Genomic DNA, 25,810 nt, shown 5'->3' with positions numbered 1-25,810 from the left:
TTTTTTTTTTGGTGTTCTAGTGCTGTGGGTTAGGTGGGAGATGTAGGGACTTGATGCTTTGGATTTAGAGCAAAGTTGTATGTCTTATATGAAAATTCATGGGCACCATTAAGGATAATTTTTTTGTTTTTGTTTTTAAATTACAAAATGAGTAAGTCATGCATACAGTTTTATTATAAAGGTTTCATATGGTAGAGGAGCATACAGAACAAAATATGAAATTCTTCCTGCTTTCCCACCCTCAGCTCCTATTCCTACTCTACTCTGCAAAGGTGACCCCTGGCAACAGTTGGCTACGCTGTCCTTGAGTCTCAATAGCAACTCTGACTATATAGCTACACGTGTACTAGCTTTACACCCTAATCCTCCACCTCCACGTGGTAGATTGTGACTTCCATCCAGGATCATTTAATTCATGTTGCAAAACAGACTAAAAGAACTTTAAGCTTAATATTTTGCGTTATGTAAAATGCAGTTGCTTTCTCATTCTCTGAATTAAAAATAAAAGAAAATTAAGATTACACTCCTTAGACTTATTTCCTTTAATACCTGCCCAGTGAACACATATATTTTATGCCCTATGTGAAGAAATAAATCCAACTGCTAATGACAAAACTTATCTTTGCCAAGTTAGCTATTTTCACAAACAATACAAAACAAATGAATTGTTGTGATGATTTGAAAGAGGGCTTCAAAAAATTATAGGATCACCTTAGTTCTGATTTATTAATATAATTGATTGGCTTAAAACAATAAAAAAAAACCTAAGGAGATAGTTTCACTAATTTTTACTTTGCAAACTTTATTTTGATTTCTTAGAAGTCAGCATCAATGTGTATTTAGGAAGAGATTTTGGGAATATTTATCCCAAGTCAAAATTAATGAACCTACAGAGATAATTTAATGTAGTCCCAAAAGAACAAACATGACAGTCATGTTTTCTTACTATTACGCCTTAAAACTGGAAATTAACACTAAACGTAAAGAAAATGTGGTATACATACACAATGGAGTACTATTCAGCCATAAAAAAGAATGAAATCGTGTGTTTTGCAGCAACATGGGTGAAACTGGAGGCCATTATCTTATGTGAAATAACTCAGAAACAGAAAGACAAATATCATGTGTTGTCATTCATAAGTGGGAGCTAAACAGTGTGTACACATGGATGTAGAGAGTGGAATGATACACAGTGGAGACTCGGAAGGGTGAGGGGAACGAGAGAGGGTAGATGATGAGAAATTACTTAAAGGTTACAGTGTAAGTTATTCGGGTGATGGATACCCTAAAAACCTTGACCACTACACAATCTATGACTATAACAAAATTGCACTTGTACCCTATAAATTTATTCAACCCTAAAAAGAGAAATTCACACTAAACGGATAACAAAATCTAACCATTTGAAAACATTAAAACATTTTTAAAAACATTTGAGTTAAGGAAGAAATTCAAGATTGTTATGAAATAAATAACAACAGAAATCTTATAAATCATCACTACGGGCTGTGGTGATGCCAATAATCTAAAAAGCTCTATGTTCTTTCATAATTAAAGAAGAAATATTACAATACAAACTAAACATTCAATTCACAAAGCTAGAAAAAGAACAACACATTAAAAGGAAGGAATTACTAATGATGAAAGTAGGGATAAATGTATTAGAAAACAAAACAGGCCGAGTGCAGTGGCTCATACCCATAATGCTAGCACTTTGGGAGGCTGAGGCAGGAGGGAAGATCACCTGAGGCTAGGATTTTGAGACCAACCTGGGCAACATGCTGACAGCCCAGTCCAGCTACTCATGAGACTGAGGCAGAATTGCTTCAGCCCAGGAGTTTGAGGCTGCAGTGAGCTATGATTGTGCCACTGTACTCCAGCCTGGGTAACAGAGTGAAACTATGTCTCAAAAATAAATAAATAAGTTAAAAAGAGTTAAAATAGGAGGTATATATGGTAATAATAATAATAGCAGGCTGGGCGCAGTGGCTTACACCTGTAATCCTAGCACTCTGGGCAGCCGAGGCGGGCGGATTACTCAAGGTCAGGAGTTCAAAACCAGCCTGAGCAAGAGCCAGACCCCATCTCTACTATAAATAGAAAGAAATTAATTGGCCAACTAATATATATAGAAAAAATTAGCCAGGCATGGTGGCGCATGCCTGTAGTCTCAACTACTCAGGAGGCTGAGGCAGGAGGATTGCTTGAGCCCAGGAGTGTGAGGTTGCTGTGAGCTAGGCTGATGCCATGGCACTCACTCAAGCCTGGGCAACACAGTGAGACACTGTCTCAAAATAATAATAATAATAATAATAATAATAATGGCAATGATACTAAAATGGCTCATATGTGATAATAATAATACAGTGTAATACTGTAGTAATAATAATACCCCTGTAATGTAATAAGTTACAGAAACTATTGTTCTCTGTCTTTTAATTCAACAAACAGAACATAAAGACAAACTCATACAAAAAATTTAGATAAGAGCTAGAAGAAATTTCAAAAAAGAATATTAAAGGTTAACACTCACCTAATGTTGCATCAGAGTCTTGCTTACTGGAAGGGGCATTTCTGAGGCAGGAAGACAGAGAACATTAATCGGAAGATGATGGAGAGGATGGAGTGGGTGAGGGAGAATCAGGGTTTGATTCTGCTGCTGTAGGAGGGGAGCTCACCATTGAAGTTGCTTTCTTGAAAAAGGTATTTAGAGGGGCTAGGTGAGGTGTCTCGCGCCTGTAATCCTAGCACTCTGGGAGGTCAAGGAGGAAGGATCCCTTGTGGTCAGGAGTTCAACACCAGCCTGAGCAAGACTGAGACCCCCTTCTCTACAAAACAATGTAAAAATTGTCTGGGCATGCTGGCACACACCTGTAGTACCAGGTACTCAGGAGGCTGAGGCAGGAGGATTGCTTGAGCGCAAGAGTTTGAGATTGCAGTGAGCTATGATGATGCCACTGCACTCTAGCCAAGGTGACAGAGCAAGATCCTGTCTCAAAAAAAAAGAGAGAGAGACAGAGAGAAAGAAAGAGGTATCTAGCGTTGTTTGCTCAGCCATTTTCCTTTTCTCAAGCTCAGCGAATCCTACTTCAATGAGATGAAAGCCTTCAGCTAATTCTTTTGTGTAAATTTTCTTGGCTGTGGATCTTTGATTCTTCACGTTCTTATGTTTCTATCAGCTGCTTCTCTCTCTATCCATGAGACTGGCCGCTAGCGTTAAAGATGCCGCACCAAAGAACCACTTACATTGTGCACAGAATAAACCAGTTCCCTAATCATTAATTTAATTATTTAGTTATAAATTATCCTAAGGGGAGCCTTGGGAGCCTATTTGTAAGTACACCTTACAAGTGGTCATCCCTAAGCTTAGGGGGGTCATCCGTAACCCAGGGACTGCCTGTATAGGTAAAGTTGAGTATGAGATAAAGTTGTCATCTTAAATCAAAAAGATGAATTAGTTAATGACTGGAGCCAGATCAATTGATAATCCAAGGGGTGGGGGCTTAGGGGAATGTTAGATCTCTACATATATATCTTACATACAAACATTTCAGGATAGTAGATTTAAGAAGTAAATATGAAAGAAAAAATTGAAAGCATAAAAGTAAATACGGGAGAACTTTAAAGAATATGTTCAGAAGCCAGGCACAGTGCTACACACCTGTAGTCCCAGCTACTTGGAAGACTGAGGCAGAGGATTGTTTGAGACCAGCCTGGGCAACCCAGTGAGAGCCCATTACTAAAAAAAAGAAAATGCTCAGAGAAAAGAAGGCCTTCCCAAACCATAAAGGCTAGATATGACTACATAATAAGGTTCTCTACAATGAAGGACAAAGTTTAAAAGACAAATGATAAATGGAGAGAAAACATTTGCAGTATATAGTAATATAACAGAGAAAGAGTTTAGGGTCGAAAGATATTAAGAAATATTATGGAATAAGAAAATCAAAAACAACTCAATTAGGGGAGGAACTAGTAAATGATTTGAAGAGGTAATTTAGAAATGAAGAGGCCAATAAATATTTTTCACTTGTGGTATTTGCAAAATTTTAGAGTTCGCCAGTATTTGGTATTGGGGAGGTGTAGGGAAATGGGCATTCCCGGGCACTGACTCTGGGGGACGATAAATGATTTGAGGAAATGTCTCTTACAGTTGCACATGCTCAGTGGCTTCTACCTGGCATTTTTATTTCTAAGAATTTTTCCTAAACAAATATTAGCACAATTGTTCAAAAAGATACATGTGAAATGTTATTTGTAATATAATACATAATAGCAACAAAGAGCAAATTACCCTGGGCCTATGTTACTTAAGTAAATAGTCATTAAAAGAAATATTTATACAGCCAACAAAAGGATTGAGTTATAGCTACATTTACTAAGATGATAAAATGTCCAAAAGATAGCAGTGTTAATGAATAAAGCAAATTGAAGAAAAAATATGAGGCCGGGTGTGGTGGCTCACGCCTGTAATCCTAGCACTTTGGGAGGCCGAGGCGGGCGGATTGCTCAAGGTCTGGAGTTCGAAACCAGCCTGAGCGAGACCCCGTCTCTACCAAAAATAGAAAGAAATTAATTGACGAACTAAAAATATATATACAAAAAATTAGCCGGGCATAGTGGTGCATGCCTGTAGTCCCAGCTACTCAGGAGGCTGAGGCAGGAGGATCACTGAGCCCCAGAGATTGAGGTTGCTGTGAGCCAGGCTGATGTCATGGCACTCACTCTAGCCTGGGCAACAAAGTGAGACTCTGTCTCAAAAAAAAAAAAAAAAAAAAAATATGCAGCGTAATCTCATCTGTGTAATTTTAGTATTAATAATCATTTATATATACACATCTAAATATATATAATAAATATTTATTAAATAAATATATATCATATATATAAAAGACAGACAAGTATGCATTAAAGAATCGTCAGTGAATCTTGGGAGACTTTCTACCTTATATATTTCTGTATTTAATTGTATATAACTAACATTAAATTGCTTTTATATTTAGGAAACAATTATTTATTAAATACATGGGAGAAAAAGGAATAAACCTAATTGCTCTGCATAGTTTAAAATTTACTTCAAATTTGGGTTGGGGCTAATCTGTCACATAGGCTATCAGTTACGTATGGGCATATTTTTAATATGAGCTGTAATATATACATAGCTATTTGGAAACTATAGAGTGATGTTCAAAGCCGATGTTTTAATGTAAGGGGAAAAATAAAGATATTGTATAATTTATCTTAATAAAGTTGATATCTACATCTCCCAAAATCAACAATTGTAACTACAATAAATGAATTTTCCTCCTTCTTTTGTATTTTGTTGTCTTCAAATTCAAAACTTCCAAGAACAGGTTTCCATGTAGCACACCCCTCTCACAGGTGAGTATGTACTTGCAAATCTGTGGAGGAGTTATGGGCATTCATCAGCCACCTTGGGAGTGAAGACAATTGCATTTTACTAAGACCAGCAGAGTCAAAGAGCATGCCTATAAGGTAGGAATGGCGCTCATCAAATATGCAAATATTGAAAAAGAAGTTACAAATCACAGAACATTCCAGTAATACTACAGATGTGTCTGATAAAACGTGACATTTGTTTTTCAAGCACGGCAACGGAAGTGGAGTAACTATTTATTTGATGATTTCTTCAGGTGGATGATGCTGATGAACCTGACAAAACAGGGGAGAATAAAGCGCCCAGTAAGTTCCAGTCCGTGGGAGTGCAAGTAGAGGAAGAGAAGTGGTGAGTCCACGTGCATTCATTCTCTTTCGTCCTAATGCTGACACATACAGTGAAAGTATTTTTCCTCGTGACAAACCTACAAAATTCAATGATATTTTCCACTAACTTTGGGGGACATTTAGAGGGTAAGCTTGAATCAATATTAGATTCTCTCTTCCCCTTAAAAAAATTTTACCATTTTAGAATGTAGACTTTTTATGAGAAGAGGAATTACCTTGTTTCTATTTTTATTCTCAGAACTTAATAGTGTCTGGTGTTTAGTATGTGTTCGATGAGTAATGAATGAATGGATGAATGGGTGAATGAATGAATAAGGAGCAAAAAAAAAAAAAGAATATTCCCTATCATTATCCTGAATCACCAGTTCCTTTAGTTTACTCTTTAAAATAAGCTTAATTTTGAGTCCTAGTACCTAGAAATAGAAAGTTTAGGGTTTCATAAAATCATGGAATCTGGGATCAACACTTCTGTTTTATAAATGAGGACTTGATGGATAGAGATGTATGAGTTTCTCAGTCAAACTGGAAGGTCCTTGGTGGGTGGAATTATGTTTTATTTATTTAGTTAGTTAGTTAGTTTTTGAGACAGGGTCTCACTCTGTTGCCCAGGCTAGAGTGAGTGCCGTAGCGTCAGCCTAGCTCACAGCAACCTCAAACTCCTGGGCTGAAGCGATCCTCCTGCCTCAGCCTTCCGAGTAGCTGGGACTACAGGCATGCGCCACCATGCCCGGCTAATTTTTTCTATATATATTAGTTGGCCAATTATTTTCTTTCTATTTATAGTAGAGACGGGGTGTCGCTCTTGCTCAGGCTGGTTTCGAACTCCTGACCTCAAGCAATCCAACCGCCTCGGCCTCCCAGAGTGCTAGCATTACAGGCGTGAGCCACTAGCACCCAGCCAAGGAATTATGTTTTATTAATAGTGGTAGCCCCAGCTTCCAGCACTGTGCTTGGTACATACTAAGTGTACAATAAATGTTGGCTGAATAAAGTAAAACTGAAGTTGTGGTAGGAGAAAGAGCTCTAGATTGTAAATAAGGATATCATCTCAATTTTACCACTAACTTTCTGTGTGTTGATTAGGAAGAATCATTTGAATATCATCTATCCATCCTTCCATCATTCATACATTCAATAAATATCCATGAAATGCCTCCCATATGTAAGGCCACATGTAACTAAACTGAAAATATGAAAATAAGTCACACATCAGTTTATGGAAGTGGTCCTATTTTAGGACTTCCTAGCATTCCATAGATATTGTACTTTTATGTAAGAAGTATATGTGTGTGTGTGTGTGTGTGTGTATATATATATATAAATATATATTATTATATATAAATAATATATATTATATAATATATTACATATATTATATATATATTTTATATATATATATATAAAATTGTATAATGCTGAAAGCCCGGAAAATTGGGACAATCCTTCTGGAAACTAATATGACAAAAGTCAGCAATAGTTATACATCTATCCATACTCATTGACCCAGTGATCATATTCATGGGACCATCTTGAATGAAATCACTCAAGAGGAGGTAAACAATTATGAAACATAATCTATCATTGTAAAAGAAAATCATGAATTATCAAATGTCAAACAACAATAGCATGCTTTTATAATTTATAGCATATCACCTAGGTAAACTATTATACATCTATTAAATGTCATTTATTAAAAAAAAGATAGAGAAACATGGGGAAATTTCCAGGATACAATGTTAAGTGAAAGAGTTGAACATGGAATATCCATGCAGATGGACAAGGACTCAGGTGTAATATGCACAAAAACTATGTCTAGGAGTGACTTTTTTCTTTTACTCTAAAATGTTTACTTACTGTATTTACTGCAAGTTTTAGTAATCTTTGTTTTCATGTCAACTTTTCTAGGCATATGTTTCTTTTTTAAATGTTTTAGAAAATTTTTTGAAAGTATAAATTGAGTAGGCGTGAAAGATCTCATATTAAGAAAACATATTTCTCCGTCTCCCACTAGGTTTCTTTTCTTGATGGTGCAGGAGTTAAAAGCACAGACTCCTGAACCAGAACACCAAACCCTGGCTCCGCCACTTACTAACTGATGGGCCTTAAGCAAATTATGATACTACACATCTTTGGGCCTCTGTTTTCTTACATGTAAAAAGGAAGGTAATAGGCAGTCTCCACTCTGACCGGTAAGGAGCTGAGAAGTCACTACTCTATTTTAACAAGGAAACATCCAAATAAACTGAAAAACCAATAAATCCTCTTATATCGGTCAGAGAAGTGAGGTCACATGGCAAACTGCTCACCCCAGAATTGGAGAAACAGACAGATAGGCACAGAGAATCACAACTTACTAGAGTAGAAAACCATAGCAGAAACTTCTGCAAGAACCAGTGCAGGGTAGGAAAAGCTAAACTCTAACCGAAGAAGTACGGGAGGCTGGAACTGCAGGGGAACCCAGTCACAGAGAGGCCCTGACGCTTATGTAAGTTTTACCACCAGGAGCTCCACCAGGTCCTCACGGTGTGAATAGCAGAGAAAAATCCACTTGTGCTTCCAGCAAGGGGAAGGAAAAAAGAACCATTTTGAAACATGCCAGAGCATTCTGCTCTTTTTCACAAGGCCTGCACTCAGCAGAAACTATTTTACCAGAACCTTTTGCCTGCTGGGGTTTTATTACAGGCTAACCTACACCAGGAAAGGAAAATACCCAATTCCAGCCCCCTTTATCTGTCTTATCCCACAAAAGGGAGAAAAAAAAAATCTAAGAAACACTGGTGAAGTTCACAGTCCAGAGGACAGGGTCACCAAGAGACGAGACTTAATCACAGTACTATAGAAGGCTTCGCCTCCCCACATGTTACTAGTACATTCCTAATGGCCTGTCTGCCATAACTCCTTTTACCCACTATATCATGTCCACTTTAAAAAAAAAAAAATTACAAGGCATACTAAAAGGTAAAAAACACAGTTGAAAGAGTTGGAACAAGCATTAGAACCAGAGTCAGATGTGGCAGGAATGTTGGAAATACCAGACCAACAATTTTTTTAAACTCTGATTAATATGCTAAAGGCTCTAATGAAAGAAGTGAATAACATGCAAGAACAGAGGGATAATGTTACCCAAGAGATGGAAACTCTAAGAAAGAATCAAAAAGAAATGCAAGAAATCAAAAACACTGTGACAAATAAGAATGTCTTTCCTGGGCTCATTAGTACCCTGGACACTAATTTCTGAACTTAAAGATGTATGAATAAAAATTTCCAAATCTGAAAAAGAAAAAGTACTGAGAAAAACAGAACAGACTAGCTGACAGCTATGGGACAGCTACAGAAGGTGTAACAGTATCTATGAGGGGAATATAAGAAAGTGAGGAGAAGCTGGGCATGGTGGTGCACACCTGTAATCCTTGCACTCTGAGAGGCTAAGGCAGGAGGATGGCTTGAAGGCAGGAGTTTGAGACCAGCCTGAGCAAGAGTGAGACCCTGTCTCTACTAAAAATAGGAAAAATTAGCCTTGAAACCAAAAATAGAAAAAAAATTAGCTGGGCATGGTGGTGCATGCCTGTAGTCCCAGCTACTGGGGAGGCTGGGGCAGGAGCATCACTTGAGCCCAGGAGTTTGAGCTTGCCATGAGCTAGGCTGACGCCACCGCACTCTAGACTATTCAACAGAGTGAGACTCTGTCTCAAAATAAAAGAAAGAAAGAAGGAGAGGAGAGGAGAGAGAAAAAAATAGAAGCAATATTTGAAGTGATAATGATTGAGAACGTCCCCAAATTAATGCCAGATATCACAGATCCAGGAAGCTCCGAGAACACCAAGTAGGATAAATGCCAAAAAAAAAAGAAAGAGAAAAAAATTAGAGGCCGGGCGCGGTGGCTCACGCCTGTAATCCTAGCACTTTGAGAGGCCGAGGTGGGTGGATTGTTCAAGGTCAGGAGTTTGAAACCAGCCTGAGCGAGACCCCGTCTCTACCAAAAATAGAAAGAAATTAATTGACCAACTAAAAATATATATACAAAAAATTGGCCCGGCATGGTGGCACATGCCTGTAGTCCCAGCTACTCGGGAGGCTGAGGCAGGAGGATCGCTTGAGCCCAGGAGATTGAGGTTGCTGTGAGCGAGGCTGACGCCATGGCACTCACTCTAGCCTGGGCAACAAAGCGAGACTCTGTCTCAAAAAAAAAAAAAAAAAAATTAGACCTAGGTATGTCATATTCAAACTTCAGAAAATAAAAACTAAAAAAACAAATCTTGAAAGAAGCCAAAGGGAAGGAACATCTTACCTATAGAAGAGGAAGGATAAGAATGATATCAGACTTCTCAAAAATCGTGCAAAAGAGAAGTGTTTAAAGGGTTAAAAGAAAAACAAAAACCACCCCAAAATTCTGTACCTTTTGAAATTATTCTTATAAAGTGAAGGAGAAATAAAGACTTTCTCAAACAAAAACAAGGGTATTCGTTGCCAGCTGACTTGCCTTGCTGACTTGCAAGAAATGTTAAAAAGTTCTTCTGAGCTTCCTGTTAGCCACAGCCGCCATCTTCTAGTAATTAGCCAAAATGATGAACACAAAGGGAAAGAGAACATGGAGTTGTTCCTTTGGCCACATACATGCGACTCTACAAGAAAGGTGATATAGTAGACATCAAGAGAATGGGTACTGTTCAAAAAGGCATGCCCCACAGATGTCACCATGGCAACACTGGAAGAGTCTACACTGTTACCCAGCATGCCGTTGGCATTGCTATAAACAAACAAATTAAGGGCAAGATTCTTGCCAGGAGGATTAAAGTGCATATTGAGCATATATTAAGCACTCTAAGAACTGAGATAGCTTCTTGAAATGTGTGAAAGAAAACAAACAGAAAAAGAAGAAAGCCAAAGGGAAAGGTACCTAGGTTCAACTAAAGCACCAGCCTGCTCCACCCAGAGAAGCACATTTTGTGAGAAGCAATGGAAAGGAGCCTGAGCTGCTGGAACTATTCCCTATGAATTCATGGCGTAAGATGTGTGAAAAATAAGAGACTCCCGGACTGTAAAGATGTTTCTCTTCATTGCATAGAAGTGTGGTTTCTCCTTCTCCAAAGAAACATTGAAAGCAGGTGGGGAGTGGTGGCTCACGCCTGTAATCCTAGCACTCTGGGATGCCGAGGTGGGTGGATTGCTCAAGGTCAAGAGTTTGAAAGCAGCCTAAGCAAGAGCAAGACCCCATCTGTACTACAAATAGAAAGAAATTAATTGGCCAACTAAAAATATATAGAGAAAAAATTAGCCGGGCATGGTGGCACATGCCTGTAGTCCCAGCTACTCAGGAGGCTGAGGCAGGAGGATCCCCTGAGCCCAGGAGTTTGAGGTTGCTGTGAGCTAGGTTGATGCCACCGTACTCTAGCCCAGGCAACAGAGTGAGACTGTGTCTCAAAAATAAATAAAAATAAAAAAATAAAAAGAAATAGTTAAAGTAAATTCTAATTCTGTCCCTAAAAGAAAAAAAAAATTCTTCTGCAAGAAGGAAAATGACATAGATCAGAAGCTAAAATAAAACCTTTTATTTTTCTTATTCTTGATTGATCTAACAGATAACAGTTTGTGCAAAATGATAATAGCAACAATGTATTCTAATATATGTACATCTGTCTACTTATGTATGAGGGAAATGAATGACAACAATGATATAAGTGACAGGAGGTAGGAATTAGAAATATTAGTCATTATAAAGTATTTACAAGACCTGTGAAGTGGCATAGAGTTATTTGAAAGTGGACTTGGATTTGTGGTAAATGTATTGTGTACACTCTAGAGCAACCACTAGAAAGAATTTAAAAAGAAGAAAAATTGTTATGCTAAGAAAGGAGAGAAAAAGGAATCATATAAATGCTCAATGAAAAATCACTAAAAACATAAAAAATGTGGAAGACAAAAATAGAAAGAAAGAACAAAGGCAAAAAAATAGAAACAGTAATAAATTGGTAGATATTAGTCCAACTAGATAAATAATCACTTTAAACATCAATGGTCTAAAATACACCATCGAAAAACAGAGATTGTTAGAGTAGATCATAAAGCAAGACTCAATTATGTTGTGTAAAAGAAACTCATTTTAAATATAAAGGCATATGGAGATTAAAAAGTAAAGGGATGGAGAAAGATATACTGTCTAACACTAATAAAAAGAAACTGGGAGTAGATGTATTAATCTTAGACATAGCAGACTTCAGAGCAAGGAAAGTTATCAGGGATAAAAAGAGGTACTACGTAGTGATAAACAGATAAATTCTCAAAGAAGAACATAAAAATCTTTAACATGTATGCACCCAACAACAAAGCTTCAAAATACATGAATTCTTGAACTGATAGAACTTCAAGACGAATCTACCAGTATAGTTGGAGACTTCAACACCTCTTTATCAGAAATGGATAGATCCAGAAGGCAGAAAATCAGTAAGGACACAGTTGATCTCAATAGCACTATCACTCAACTGAATATAATTGACATCTATAGATTGACTACTTTATCCAACAACAGCAGATTATATATTCTTCTCAAGCTCACATGAGACATTCACCTAGATAGCAGACGACATTCTTCGGCATAAAACTCACCTTAACAAACAGGCAATCACAACAGCAACAAAGATAAACAAATGGGATCTGATCAAATTAAAAAGCTTCTGCACAGCCAAAGAAACTGTCAAAGAGCAAACAGACAACCCACAGAATGGGAGAAAATTTTCGCAAGCTACACATCCAATAAAGGGTTGATAACTAGAATCTATTTAGAACTAGAGAAAATCAGCAAGGAAAAATCAAACAACCCTATCAAAAAGTGGGGAAAGAGGCCGGGCACGGTGGCTCACGCCTGTAATCCTAGCACTCTGGGAGGCTGAGGTGGGCGGATCGCTCAAGATCAGGAGTTCAAAACCAGCCTGAGCAAGAGTGAGACCCCGTCTCTACTCTAAATAGAAAGAAATTAATTGGCCAACTAATATATGGAGAAAAAATTAGCCGGGCATGGTGGCTTATGCCTGTAGTTCCAGCTACTTGGGAGGCTGAGGCAGAAGGATTGCTTGAGCCCAGGAGTTTGAGGTTGCTGTGAGCTAGGCTGACACCATAGCACTCACTCTAGCCTGGGCAACAAAGCAAGACTCTGTCTAAAAAAATATATATATATTAAAAAAAAATTTTAAAAGTGGGCGAAGGACATGACCAGAAATTTTTCAAAAGAAGACAGAATAATGGCCAACAAACGTGAAAAAATGCTCAACATCTCTAATCATCAGGGAAATGCAAATCAAAACTGCAATGAGATATCACTTATCTCCAGTAAGAATGGCCTTTATCAAAAAGTCCCCAAACAATAAATGCTGGCATGGATGCAGAGAGATAAGAACACTCCTACACTGCTGGTGGAACTGCAAACTAGTTCAACCTCTGTGGAAAGCAATATGGAGATACCTTAAAGTGATACAAGTAGATCTACCATTTGATCCAGCAATTCCACTACTTGGCATCTACTCAAAAGATCAAGTGACACTCTACAAAAGAGACACCTGCACTCGAATGTTTATAGCAGCACAATTCACAATTGCAAAGTTGTGGAAACAACCCAAGTGCCCATCAATACATGAGTGGATTAATAAAATGTGGTATATGTATACCATGGAGTACTATTCAGCTTTAAGAAACAATGGTGATAGAGCACCTCTTGTATGTTCCTGGATAGAGCTGGAACCCACTCTACTTAAGTAAAGTATCTCAAGAATGGAAAAACAAGCACCACATTGGTATTAACTGATCAACACCTAACTGGACATACAGGAATAACATTTATCGGGTGTCGGGAAGTGGGAGGGGGGAGGAGGAGATGAGTATATACAAACATAATGAGTGAGATGTGCAATGTTTGGGGGATGTCACGCTTGAAGCTCTGACTTGAGTGGGGAGGGGGGCAAGAGCAATATACACATAACCTTAACATTTGTACCCCCATAATATACTGAAATAAAAAATAATAAAATAAAAATAATAAAAACCATAAAAAACACACGCCAATATCTCTCATGAACATAAGATGCTAAACGTAAGATGAGGATGCAAAAATTCTTAACAAAATATTAGCAAATTGAATCTAGCAATGTATAAAATAAATTATACGGTACAACCAATTGGGATTTATCTCAGGTATGTAAAGCTTGTTCAACATTCAAAAATCAATTAATGTAGTCCATCATATCAACAGGCTGAATAAGAAAAATCACATGATCCCATTAATAGATGCAGAAAAAGCATTTGACAAAATCCAACACCCACTCATAATAAAAACTCTCAGCAAACTAGGACTAGAACTTCTTCAACCTGATAAACAGCATTTACAAAAACTCTATAGCTAACATACTTTTTTTTTGAGACAGAGTCTTGCTCTGTCACCCCACCCTGGTAGAATGCAATGGTGTCATCGTATCTTATTGCAACTTCAAACTCCTGGGCTCAAGTGATCCTCCTGTCTCAGCCTCCCAAGCAGCTGGGATTACAGTCACAGGCCATTATGCTGAGATAATTTTTTTTTTCTATTTTTGGTAGAGATAGGTTCTTGCTCTTGCTCAGGCTCAAACTCCTGAGATCAAGCGATCCTCCAGCCTCTGCCTCCCAGAGGGCTAGGATTACAGGCATGAGCCACCTTACCAGGCCAATATCATACTTAATGATAGGAAAACTCATACTTTTCCTGCTAAGATCAAGAACAAGGCAAGCCTGTCTTCTCTCACTACTCCTTTTTAAGGAGTAGTAGAAGACCTATCATATTGGAAGACCTATCTAATGCAATAAGACAAGAAAAGAAGGTAAAAGATATACAGATTGGGAGGAAGAAATAAAACTGTCTTTGTTCATAGATGACAAGACCATCTATGTAGAAAATCCAAAAGAATCAATAAAAATTCCTGAAACTAATAAGCAATTGTAGCAAGTTATAGAAGATAAATTTAATTTATAGAAATCAATCATTTTCCTATATACCCACGATGAGCAAGTAGAATTTGAAATTAAGAATATATTACCATTTACATTAGAATCTCAAAAATTAAACACAAGTATAAATGTAACAAAATATTAGTATTTGAGGAAGTATATGAGGAAAACTACAAAACTTTGATAAAAGATATCAAAGAACTAAATAAACAAAGATATTCCATATTTATTAATAGGCAAACTCAATATTTTCAAGATGTCAGTTCTTCTCAACTTGATCTATGGAGTCAACATAAACCCAGTCAAAATCCCAGCAAGTCGTTTTGTGGATATCAACAAACCGATTCTAACCAACTCAATATCAAAGCAGAAGAACAAAGCCAGAGGTCTGATACTACCTGACTTCGAGACTTACTACAAAGCTACAGTAATCAAGACAGTGTGGTAATGGTGAAAAAAATAGACAAATAGATCAATGGAACTGAATAGAAAACCCAGAAATAGACCCACATAAATATAGTCAGCTGATCTTTGACAAAGAAGCAAATGCAATACAATGGTGAAAAGATAGTCTTTTTCAACCAATCGTGCTAGAATAACTGGACATCCGAATGCAAAAAAAAATGAATCTAGACACAGATCTTACACTCTTTGCAAAAATTAATTCAAAGTAGATCATTAGACCTAAATGTAAAACACAAAACTATAGAACTCTTAGAAGACAACATAGGAGAAATTATAGATGACCTTGGATATGGCAATGACTTTTTCTATACATCACCAAAGACGTGATCCATTAAAGAAATAATTGATAAGTTGGACTTTATTAATATTAAAAACAAGTACTCTGTGAAAGACAATGTCAAGAGAATGAGAAGACGAGCCACGCATTGGAAGAAAATATTTACAAAAGACACATCTGATAAAGAACTGTTATCCAAGACATAAAAGAACTCTGAAGACTCAACAATTAGAAAGCAAACAACCTGATTTAAAAATGAGCAAAAGACTCGAATAAACACCTTACCAATGTTGATATACAGATGGCAAGTAAGCATATTAAAAGATGTTCAACATGTTATTAGGGAATTGCGAATTAAAACAAGACTGAGACACCACTGGACACCTATTAGAATGGCCAAAATCCAAAACACTGACAGCACCAAATTCTGGTGCAGAACTGGAGTGACAGGAACTCGCATTCATGGCTGGTGGGAATGCAAAATGATTCAGCCACTTGAGCAGACAGTTTGATAGTCACATAAAATTTAGGATACTCCTATGCTACAATCCAGAAATTGTGTTTCTTGGAATTTATCCAAATGAATTAAAAATTTACGTCCACTTAAAAACCTGCATATGGATGTTTACGGCAGCTTTATTCATAATTACCCAAACTTGGAAGCAACCAAGATATCCTTCAAGTAGGTGAATGGACAAATAAACTATGGTACAGACAGATAACAGAGTATTATTCAGCGCCAAAAAGAAATAAGCTCTCAAAGCCACTAAAAGACATGGAGGAAACTTAAATGCGCATTACTAAGTGAAACAAGCCAATCAGGAAAAAAAAAAAGAAAAACTACATATTGTATGATTCCAACTATATGACATCCTAGAAAAGGCAAAACGAGAAAGAGGGTAAAAAGATCAGGTTGCCAGGAGTTGGGGAGAGGGAGGGACGAATAGGTGAAGCATAGAAGATGTTTAGGGCAGTGGGACTGTTCTGTATGGTTTCAGTGGTGGATGCATGTCACTATACATTTGTCCAAACCAATAGGATGTACAACACCAAGAGTGGACGCTAATGTCAACCACGGACCTTGGGTGATAGTGATTTGTCCACGCAGTTTCGTGGATCGCATCAAGCGTTCCGCTCTGGCGGGGATGTTAGCGGGAGGCCGCGCCTGGGGTTGGGTGGGGCGGGATGTGGGACTCTGCACATTTTGCTGTGAACCTAAAACTGTTCTAAAAACTAAAATTTATTAATTTAAAGGTGGGGCGGGGGAGGAGAGTGGACACTAGTATTAACCTCAGTGTGTTGTCCTGGGGTGTGTTATTTAATATGTGTACAACTTTTAGAACAATATTTGACATGTAGGTTGCTCTGCCTTTTTCCTAGTCCATTAAGTATTCAAATAGAATCTCTCTACACACTGAGGTTTCAAGAAAGCAATTATACCTCCTTTTCTTCCAAAACAAGAGAAAGTCATTTCAGTCTTTTGTTTTACTTCAAACATTTCCCCTGCAAATCAGTCTATCTTTCCAAATTCTGTTTCCATAAGAATGCTAAATATTGCATCATTTGGACCTACCTAATAGCAACTTCTAAACTTCAAATAAGCCACTTTTATCATGTTTTTTGAAAGTTGAATATTTATTGAATTATTGAAGTTTGTAGGATGGTCAGTTCCTCAGTAAACTGGGTAATTTATTTAAAACTCATTCTCAAAAAAGCAGGCAGGCTAATTTCAGTGCTTAACTTTCCAGAACATACCCTTCTTCAAAGATCACTTCATAGTTAACCACTGTAAAGTAAATAAGCATTTAAATTGATGTTAATGATTGTTTTCAACCTCTTCAAAAGAAATCCGTTGTCAAACAGGAAGGAATTACCAATATCTTCTGTCTCCAACTATAATTCTTTTTATAATTTTGCTGGTTGTAATTCATTTAGATAGGATCTTAAAAAGCAAAACTGAGCAGATGAGATAACTTAATGGCAGCTGGGGGATTTTTTTTTTTAATTATCTAGTGATAAAATGAGACTGTTGTTTTCACACTAAATGGCCAGTAACAATCCATCTCTTCCTTCTTCAAATAAGCAGACTGATAAAAACAGCAACCTAACAAAAAGTGAGAAAAAGAAAGAAAATAGAGCTAGAGAAAGAGATAGTAAAAGATCCGAAGATTAAAAGATCTTGTAAGAGGCGAGAGACTTTGAACCTATCACAGTTTTGGAACCAAAACTAACCAAGTAAGGAACCAAACTAACTGATTTACCTAGTAAGGAGTAAATTTATAAATTTCGGGTCTTTTTCAGTGTTCCAAATCAAAACAAAAAGACGAAGTTAATCACCCATTAGTAAAAAATAAAACACACCAGGTCACTGATCTGCTTCAAGAAGAATTGAAATCTTCCTGGTACATTTGCAGGTAACCATGACATCCTCAAAGTGCCATGGATCAAAAATGTGCCTTGTCCATTCTTGGGCTACCTCGTGGTGGGGACCATGCACAGAGGAATGCTGTCTAAAGGCCACTAGTTTAAATGCCATGGCGGAAATAAGCCAGGGATAATGAATGCATATGTCATTTTGAAGCGAGATTGCTTCTCTTACCAATGAAGAAACTCACCATCCTCATCAAACATTAGCTATCTTCCCCCAATTCCTGTTTACAAGTCAGCTGGTGGCATGATCTGCAGGACACACAGGGCGTGTATTTGCTGATATGCAGACTGATCCTGAGCAACGGGGGCGAATCTTGGCAGCACACCTGGGCCGGAGCTCTCCGTGCAGATGTCCCCAGCATGCTGCCCTCGTTCTCTCTCAGCCTTTTGATGCTCCCCAGGACGTTGTACGAGGTCCTCTTGTCCTTCAGGCTGATAATTAGCAACCCTAGTAAACCAATCCTTTCTGTTGACTTAGGTGAGAAAGCTAAGAGGCTCCCAGGGATCTCCCATTTCCTTCCAGGTAACAATTGTATTTTAACAGTGGCTCCAAACTAGCCTTTCTTATATGAGCCCACTATTGACTCTAAGATTCTAACAGTGCACACAAAGAGGAAGAATGTTACCTACCGTTTTCATTATAAAAGCAGTGTGTAAATTTACTTGGAGGAAAACAGACAGCAACATATTAACAGTTTATACTCTTTGATGGGCTTTGGAGTAATTTAAAAAAACAGTGTATGTCTGTTTGTATCTTCTTTTTACATATTATCTAACTTTTCTACAGTAATTATATATATTATTGAATAATCCAATTCATGATGAGATTAAGACAGTATTTACACATTGTAAAAATTTATAAATTACAGAAAAAGTAATCCTATTCATGAACCATGAACTAATAAATGAGTGTATATATTTTTTATTTTTATTTCCGCATATTATGGGGGTACAAATGTTAAGGTTACATATATTGCCCATGCCCCCCCTCCTGCCTTGAGTCAGAGCTTCAAGCGTGACCATCCCCCAGAGGGTGCACATCTGACTCATTATGTATGTATATACCCATCCCCTCCTCCCCTCTCCCACCTGCCCGACACCCGATAAATATTATTCCTATATGTCCACTGAGGTTATAAATTGTTGATCAGTTATAAATGAATATATTTTTACCCACAGTTTTTCCATGAACATTTTAAAAGTTAGTGAAATCATCCTATGTAAACAATCTTGTAGCATTTTAAAAATCAACTAACGTTGTTGCAAGAGTTTTCTCTTTATTAAAAACTCTTAGCAAACACCTCTTTTAATGGCTGCACAATATTTAAGTCTATGGATGAGCCATCATCTGCAGCTCCTTTCTGCCACGGCTGGGTTATTTACCTCTAGATTGACTTCTGATTAAAAATAGTGACAAAGTACACACATCTATCTTGGAGGCTTTCTGGCGGAACTAAATGACAATACAAGGAGTTTTTGTTTGTTTTGGCATAAATTCCCAAAGAGGAAGGGCACAAGAGAGAGAAAAACAACCGCAAGATGTAGCAAGCTGGAAGGCAGATAGGCAAGCTGTAACTGACTCGGCAGACCAGAGAAAGCTGAATCTGAAGCCAGCAGTGCAAAACCCCAAGACGTAATTCCACTGAAATTTGAGAACCTGCAGGAGGCATGGGGATGGGTAGTAGTGGGTGATCTGAAAGTGGAAATGAAGATGGAGCTAAAAACTCCTCCTTGAATCTGCAGAGCCAAGTGACACTCCTTCCCTACCATGGCAGAGACTGGAGGTTTCTCTTCTTCAGAAGCTATAACTAAGGGTCTCTGGTCTGGAAGATGCCAGCACAGTTGAGGGCAGGGTGGCTATACTGAAACAGGGGGATAAGCAAAATCTACAAAGGGAACGTCGCAGCACCTGTCCTGAGCCTGCCCTCGCTGAGCGCCCAGCGTCCTGGCAGCCAGGCACGTCCCCTGCATCCTTTAGGCGGGAATATGGAAGAGTCTATTGTGGAGAATTGACCTGCCTGAGACCAAAGTCTCAAAGATGCTGACATCAGGGATTTGCAAGATAAAAGCCCAACCAGATCACCCTACAGTGAGGATTAGAGTGGATAAGCCCTTCCCAAAAGCGCAGACTTTTGTAACCTGCCTTTTAGCTTGCCTCGCAGTGTGAGCAGACAGCCAAGGATCAGCAAACTCAGGAGCCAGAAAACTAGAACCAAAGTTTTTAAGAAACATTCAGAAAATTAAAGAGTTATTTTTTGAGAGAAAAGAGAGGAAGGGTGAGTGAAGACCTCGCCATGCGGGATGCAGAAATTGCTAAGATCTCTCACAGAGCATCTTCTTATCCACCTGGGGAGTGGAGAGAGAGAAGGGGCAGGAAAAGAAAAGTGCTCTTAGAAACTAAAAACTTAATAGCAGAACTGAAAACCCAACAGAGAAGTTAGAAGATAAATCTGAAGAAATTTCTAGAAAAAAGTATAAAAAGGGGAAAGCAAAGAAAGAAGAAAATGTGGGATCCAGAAAATAATTGATTCAACTCAAGAAAGGGAGAAGGGGAGCCTTGGGCTGGTGGGGGAGGGAAGTCTCCAGGCCACAGGTGTGTGGCAGGTGTGAGGACAGGCCAGGTGCTGCGGAACAGGTCAGAAGCCCTGTGAAGGGTGGCCTCAGGAAGACTGATAGAAGACTGATAGAACGTGTCTCAGGCCATGGAGAGGAGTTTTACACATCTGGAGGAACTTCGAAGGTTTTCATTGACGCACAATAAACTGCGTATATTTAAAGTGTACAGTTTGATAAGTTTTGGCATATATGTGTAAATGAGGTGAAACTATCATCACCATAAAGATAAAGAACATGTCCGTCACCCCCAAACACTTCCTTAGGCCCCTTTACAGTCACGCTAAGTGCCTAAAAATTAAGCAAAAAAAATATATATATATATTTTTTGGGGGGCAGAGTCTCACTCTGCTGCCCAGGCTAGAGTACCTTGGCATCAGCCTAGCTCACAGCAACCTCGAACTCCTGGGCTCAAGCAATCCTCCTGCCTCAGCCTCCTGAGTAGCTGGGACTACAGGCACATGCCACCATGCCCAGCTAATTTTTTTTTTTTTCCTATTTTTAGTAAAGATAGGGTCTCGCTCTTGCTCAGGTTGGTTTCAAACTTCTGACACCAAGCAATCCTCTCACCTCGGCCTCTGAGAGTGCTAGGATTACAGGCATGAGCCACCATACCCAGACTAAGCAAAGTTTTTAAAAGAAAAACATGTGTAGGAAATAGAAACATAAAATGGTGTCTTAGTTCAGGCTGCCATTTAAAAAATACCATAGACTATGGCTTAAACAACAGAAATTTATTTTCTCACAATTCTGGAGGCTAGAGGTATAATTCTGGTTCCAGATCAAGGTGTCCATGGGGTTGGTTTCTTGTGAGGTCTCTCTCCTTGGCTTGCAGTGTCCATCTTCTCCCTGTGTCCTCTCATGGTCTTCCCTCTGTGCATATCTGTGTCCTAATCGCCTCTTTTTATTAGGACACCCGATACGTTGGCTTAGTGCCCTCCCTTCTGCCTCATTTTAACTTAATCACCTGTTTATTTGGACTGTTTCCAAATACAGTCGGACCCTGAGATACTGGGTGTGAGGACTTCATAAAAGTCTGGGGAAGAGGCCCACAATTCAGCTAATAACACACGGTCTGCTGTGAACTTCTTGATCATAAAAATCAAGTTCTGAAAATTTATCCAATTTATAATGCAATTGTAACAGAAGAATGGAAAAATAAGGGGCAGACAGGAAATGTGTGTGTGTGTGTGTGTGTGTGAGAGAGAGAGAGAGAGAGAGATAATGAATGAGGAATGAAAAGTAGGGGTGCTGGTGAGGTGAGAGAAATCTAAATCTTTATCTTTCCTAAGGCCCAAAACTAAAAAAAAAAAAAAAAATCAAAAAGGAAAAAGGAATGATTTTTGTTATTTAGAAATAATGCTTAACTTTTTAAATTTTTATTTATCTATTTATTTTTGAGATAATCTCACTATGTTGCCCAGGCTGGCCTTGAACTCGGGGATCAAGAGTAGCTGGGATTACAAGCGTGTGCCACCATGCCTGGCTAGAAATAGTGTTTAAAAGTGGCTGCCCCTGGAGCACAAAACTGCTTTATAAGTGGTCTAGACTTCTCTATTTTTCATAGCCAGCCTTACAGAACCATTTGATATTTTAAAGTTGTGCACATATAACTTTGATAAAATTTCATGAAATGGAATATTGAGTCTAAGAATTCTAATTTTTTTTAATGTTCTTGATATCCATTAAGCATAGAGCCCCTGAAAAAGTCTGCACTACTTTGCACTAAAGAAGATACTTGAGGGCACAGATAACTATCCTCAAATCACATCATATACTTTCTTGTTTGTGTTAAGCACTTTATTAAAGTTCATTGACATATAGTAAAATGCATATATTTAAAGTATACAATTTGATAAATTTTGGCATATATTTGTCTAATATATATGTAAATGAGGTAAAACTGTCACCACCATAAAGATAAAAAGCATGTCCATCACCCCTAAACATTTCCTTAGGCCCCTTTACAGTCAGCAGTCAGTCCCTCCTTCCCACCCATTTTTTTTGGGGGGGGGACAGAGTCTCACTCTGTCACCTAGGCTAGAGTGCAGTGGTATCACAGCAATCTCAAACTCCTGGGGCTCAATCAATCCTCTGCCTCAGCCTCCCGAGTAGCTGGGATTATAGGAATAAACCACCACATCTGGATAATTTTTACTATTTTTAGTAGAGACAGGGTCTCACTCTTGCTCAGCCTTGTCTCCAACTCCTGAACTCAAGCGATCCTCCACCCTCGACCTCCCAGAGTGCTGGGATTACAGGCGTGAGACACCACGCCCGGCCCATCCGATATTATTAATATATTTAAACACTATATTAATATAATGGACAGAGTTTTGTTGTTGTTGTTATTTATGCTTTCAGTGTCATATTTTAGAAATCATTGCCAAATCCAGAGTCATCAGGATTTACCCCTATATTTTCTTCTAAGAATATTACAGTTTTATCTCTTAAGGCCTTTGGTCCATTTTAAACTAATTTTTGTATTGATATATGGTGTGAGGTAAGGACCCAACTTCATTCGTTTGCATGTAGATACCTAGTTATCTCACATTAATTGATTTTTGAATGCTAATCCAAACTTGTATTTCTGGGGTAAAGCCAATTTTGTCATCATGTACAATCCATTTCATATGTTATTGGATTTGATTGGCTAAAATCTGGCTAAGAACTTTTGTGTCTATATTCATGAGGGATATTGTTCTGTAGTTTCTTGTAATATCTTTGTGTTTTTCATGTTGGAATAATGTTATCCCCATGTAATAGGAATCATTTTGTCCTTTTAAGTTTTCAGAATGATTTTGTATAAAATTGGTATTTTTTAAAATTCACATTGTATTGAAGTCACCAGTGAAGCAATTTGGGTCTGGAATTTACTTTCTTTTTTTTTTTTTTTTTTTTTTGAGACAGAGTCTCACTTTGTTGCCCAGGCTAGAGTGAGTGCCATGGCGCCAGCCTAGCTCACAGCAACCTCAAACTCCTGGGCTCAAGCAATCCTCCTGCCTCAGCCTCCCGAGTAGCTGGGACTACAGGCATGCGCCACCATGCCCGGCTAATTTTTTGTATATATATGTTTAGTTGGTCAATTAATTTCTTTCTATTTTTGGTATAGACAGGGTCTTGCTCAGGCTGTTTGGAACTCCTGACCTCGAGCAATCTGCCCGCCTTGGCCTCCCAGAGTGCTAGGATTACTGACATGAGCCACCATGCCCAGCCTGGAATTTACTTTCTGGGAAAGCTTTTAAATGCAAATTTAATCTCTTTAGCAGATATAGGGCTATTCAGGCCATTGATTCCTTCTTGCTAAAGTTTGATAATTTGTGTCTTTCGATGAATTTGTTTATTTTATCTAAGTTATCCAATGTATTGGTATAAAGTTGGTCCTAATATTCCCCTGATATCATTTTGATATCTATAGAATCTTTAGTACTCTCAATTCTATTATTTTTTATATTGGTTATATGTGTCTTCTCTCTCTTCCTCTTTTTTTCCTTATCAGTGTGGCCAGATGATTATCAGTTTTATTTTTAAAAATAATCTGCTTTTGGCCTGGCTCGGTGGCTCACGCCTGTAATCCTAGCACTCTGGGAGGCCGAGGTGGGAGGATTGCTCAAGGTCAGGAGTTCTAAACCAGCCTGAGCAAGAGCGAGACTCCGTCTCTACTATAAATAGAAATTAATTGGCCAACTAATATATATAGAAAAACTTAGCTGGGCATGGTGGCACATGCCTGTAGTCCCAGCTACTCGGGAGGCTGAGGCAGAAGGATCACTTGAGCCCAGGAGTGTGAGGTTGCTGTGAGCTAGGCTGATGCCACGGCACTCACTTTAGCCTGGGCAACAAAGCGAGACTCTGTCTCAAAAAAAAAAAAAATCTAGGCCGGGTGTGGTGGCTCACGCCTGTAATCCTAGCACTCTGGGAGGCCGAGGTGGGCGGATTGCTCGAGGTCAGGAGTTCAAAACCAGCCTCAGCAAGAGTGAGACCCCATCTCTACTATAAATAGAAAGAAAATTAATTGGCCAACTAATATATAGAAAAAATTAGCCGGGCATGGTGGCACATGCCTGTAGTCCCAGCTACTCGGGAGGCTGAGGCAGAAGGATTGCTTGAGCCCAGGAGTTTGAGGTTGCTGTGAGCTAGGCTGACGCCACGGCACTCACTCTAGCCTGGACAACAAAGCGAGACTCTGTCTCAAAAAAAAAAAAAAAAAATCTGCTTTTGATTTCATTGATTCTTCTCTGTAGTTTTTCTGTTTTCTACTTTCTGCATTTATCATTTCCTTTAATCTGTTTATCATGGGCTACATTTGCTCTTCTATTTTTAGTTTCTTTTCTTTTTATATCCAATCCAAATTTAATAAAATATATTTTAATACATTACATGTCTAATAATATAGAAACAAAAAATTATACCATTAGTCAAATGAAAAAATGTAAACATTTTCAGCCACTAAACATAAAAAGAGCTGGAATATATCAATAGCAAGGCATAAGAAAATGGTTAACACCAAGATCTTTCCTTTAATTTAATATGAAAACTGAGCATTCATTTGAAATCTTTTCTATTATTGGTGTTTAGATACTTTTTCTCTAAGAATTGCTTTAACTAAATTCTATAAATTTTGATATATTGTGTTTCTTTTTTCATTCAGTTTAAAATACTTTCTATTTTCCCTTTTGATTTTTTAATTTTATTTTTTATTTTTATTTATTTATTAATTTTTTTACAGACTCTCTCTTTGTTGCCCAGGCTAGAGTGAGTGCCATGGCGTCAGCCTAGCTCACAGCAACCTCAAACTCCTGGGCTCAAGCAATCCTGCTGCCTCAGCCTCCCGAGTAGCTGGGACTACAGGCATTCGCCACCATGCCCGGCTAATTTTTTGTATATATATTAGTTGGCCAATTAATTTCTTTCTATTTATAGTAGAGACGGGGTCTCGCTCTTGCTCTGGCTGGTTTCGAAATCCTGACCTCGAGCAATCCGCCCGCCTCGGCCTCCCAGAGTGCTAGGATTACAGGCGTGAGCTACCGCGTCCGGTCTTCTTCTTCTTTTTTTTTTTTAATTTTATTTTTTAATTTTTAATTTTTTAATTTTTTTATTTCATCATATTATGGGGGTACAAATGTTAAGGTTACGTATATTGCCCATGCCCCCCCTTTCCCCTCGAGTCAGAGCCTCAAGCGTGTCCATCCCCCAAACATTGCACATCTCACTCATTATGTTTGTATATACCCATCCCATCCTCCCCCCTCCCATCTGCCAGACACCCCATAAATGTTATTCCTATATGTCCACTTAGGTGTTGATTTGTTA

The 25,810-nt window shown here is 38.2% G+C and overlaps 1 protein-coding gene across 23 annotated transcripts in view; it reads left to right on the top strand.

Moving 5' to 3' along the window:
- The window catches only part of DLGAP1 (DLG associated protein 1), an 882,341-nt gene that overhangs the window by 806,594 nt on the left and 49,937 nt on the right, over window positions 1-25,810 (top strand). For all 23 annotated transcript variants that reach the window (XM_075993630.1, XM_012745939.3, XM_075993623.1 and 20 more), the window contains one exon: window positions 5,655-5,746. In XM_075993630.1, coding sequence (XP_075849745.1) covers window positions 5,655-5,746 — 92 coding nt within the window. The remainder of the gene's footprint in view (window positions 1-5,654; window positions 5,747-25,810) is intronic.

Source organism: Microcebus murinus, chromosome 17 (genome assembly GCF_040939455.1).
Source record: "Microcebus murinus isolate Inina chromosome 17, M.murinus_Inina_mat1.0, whole genome shotgun sequence".
NCBI lineage: Eukaryota > Metazoa > Chordata > Mammalia > Primates > Cheirogaleidae > Microcebus > Microcebus murinus.
Note: the sequence above shows the minus strand (reverse complement) of the source record. Positions and strands in the feature narration are given on the sequence as shown.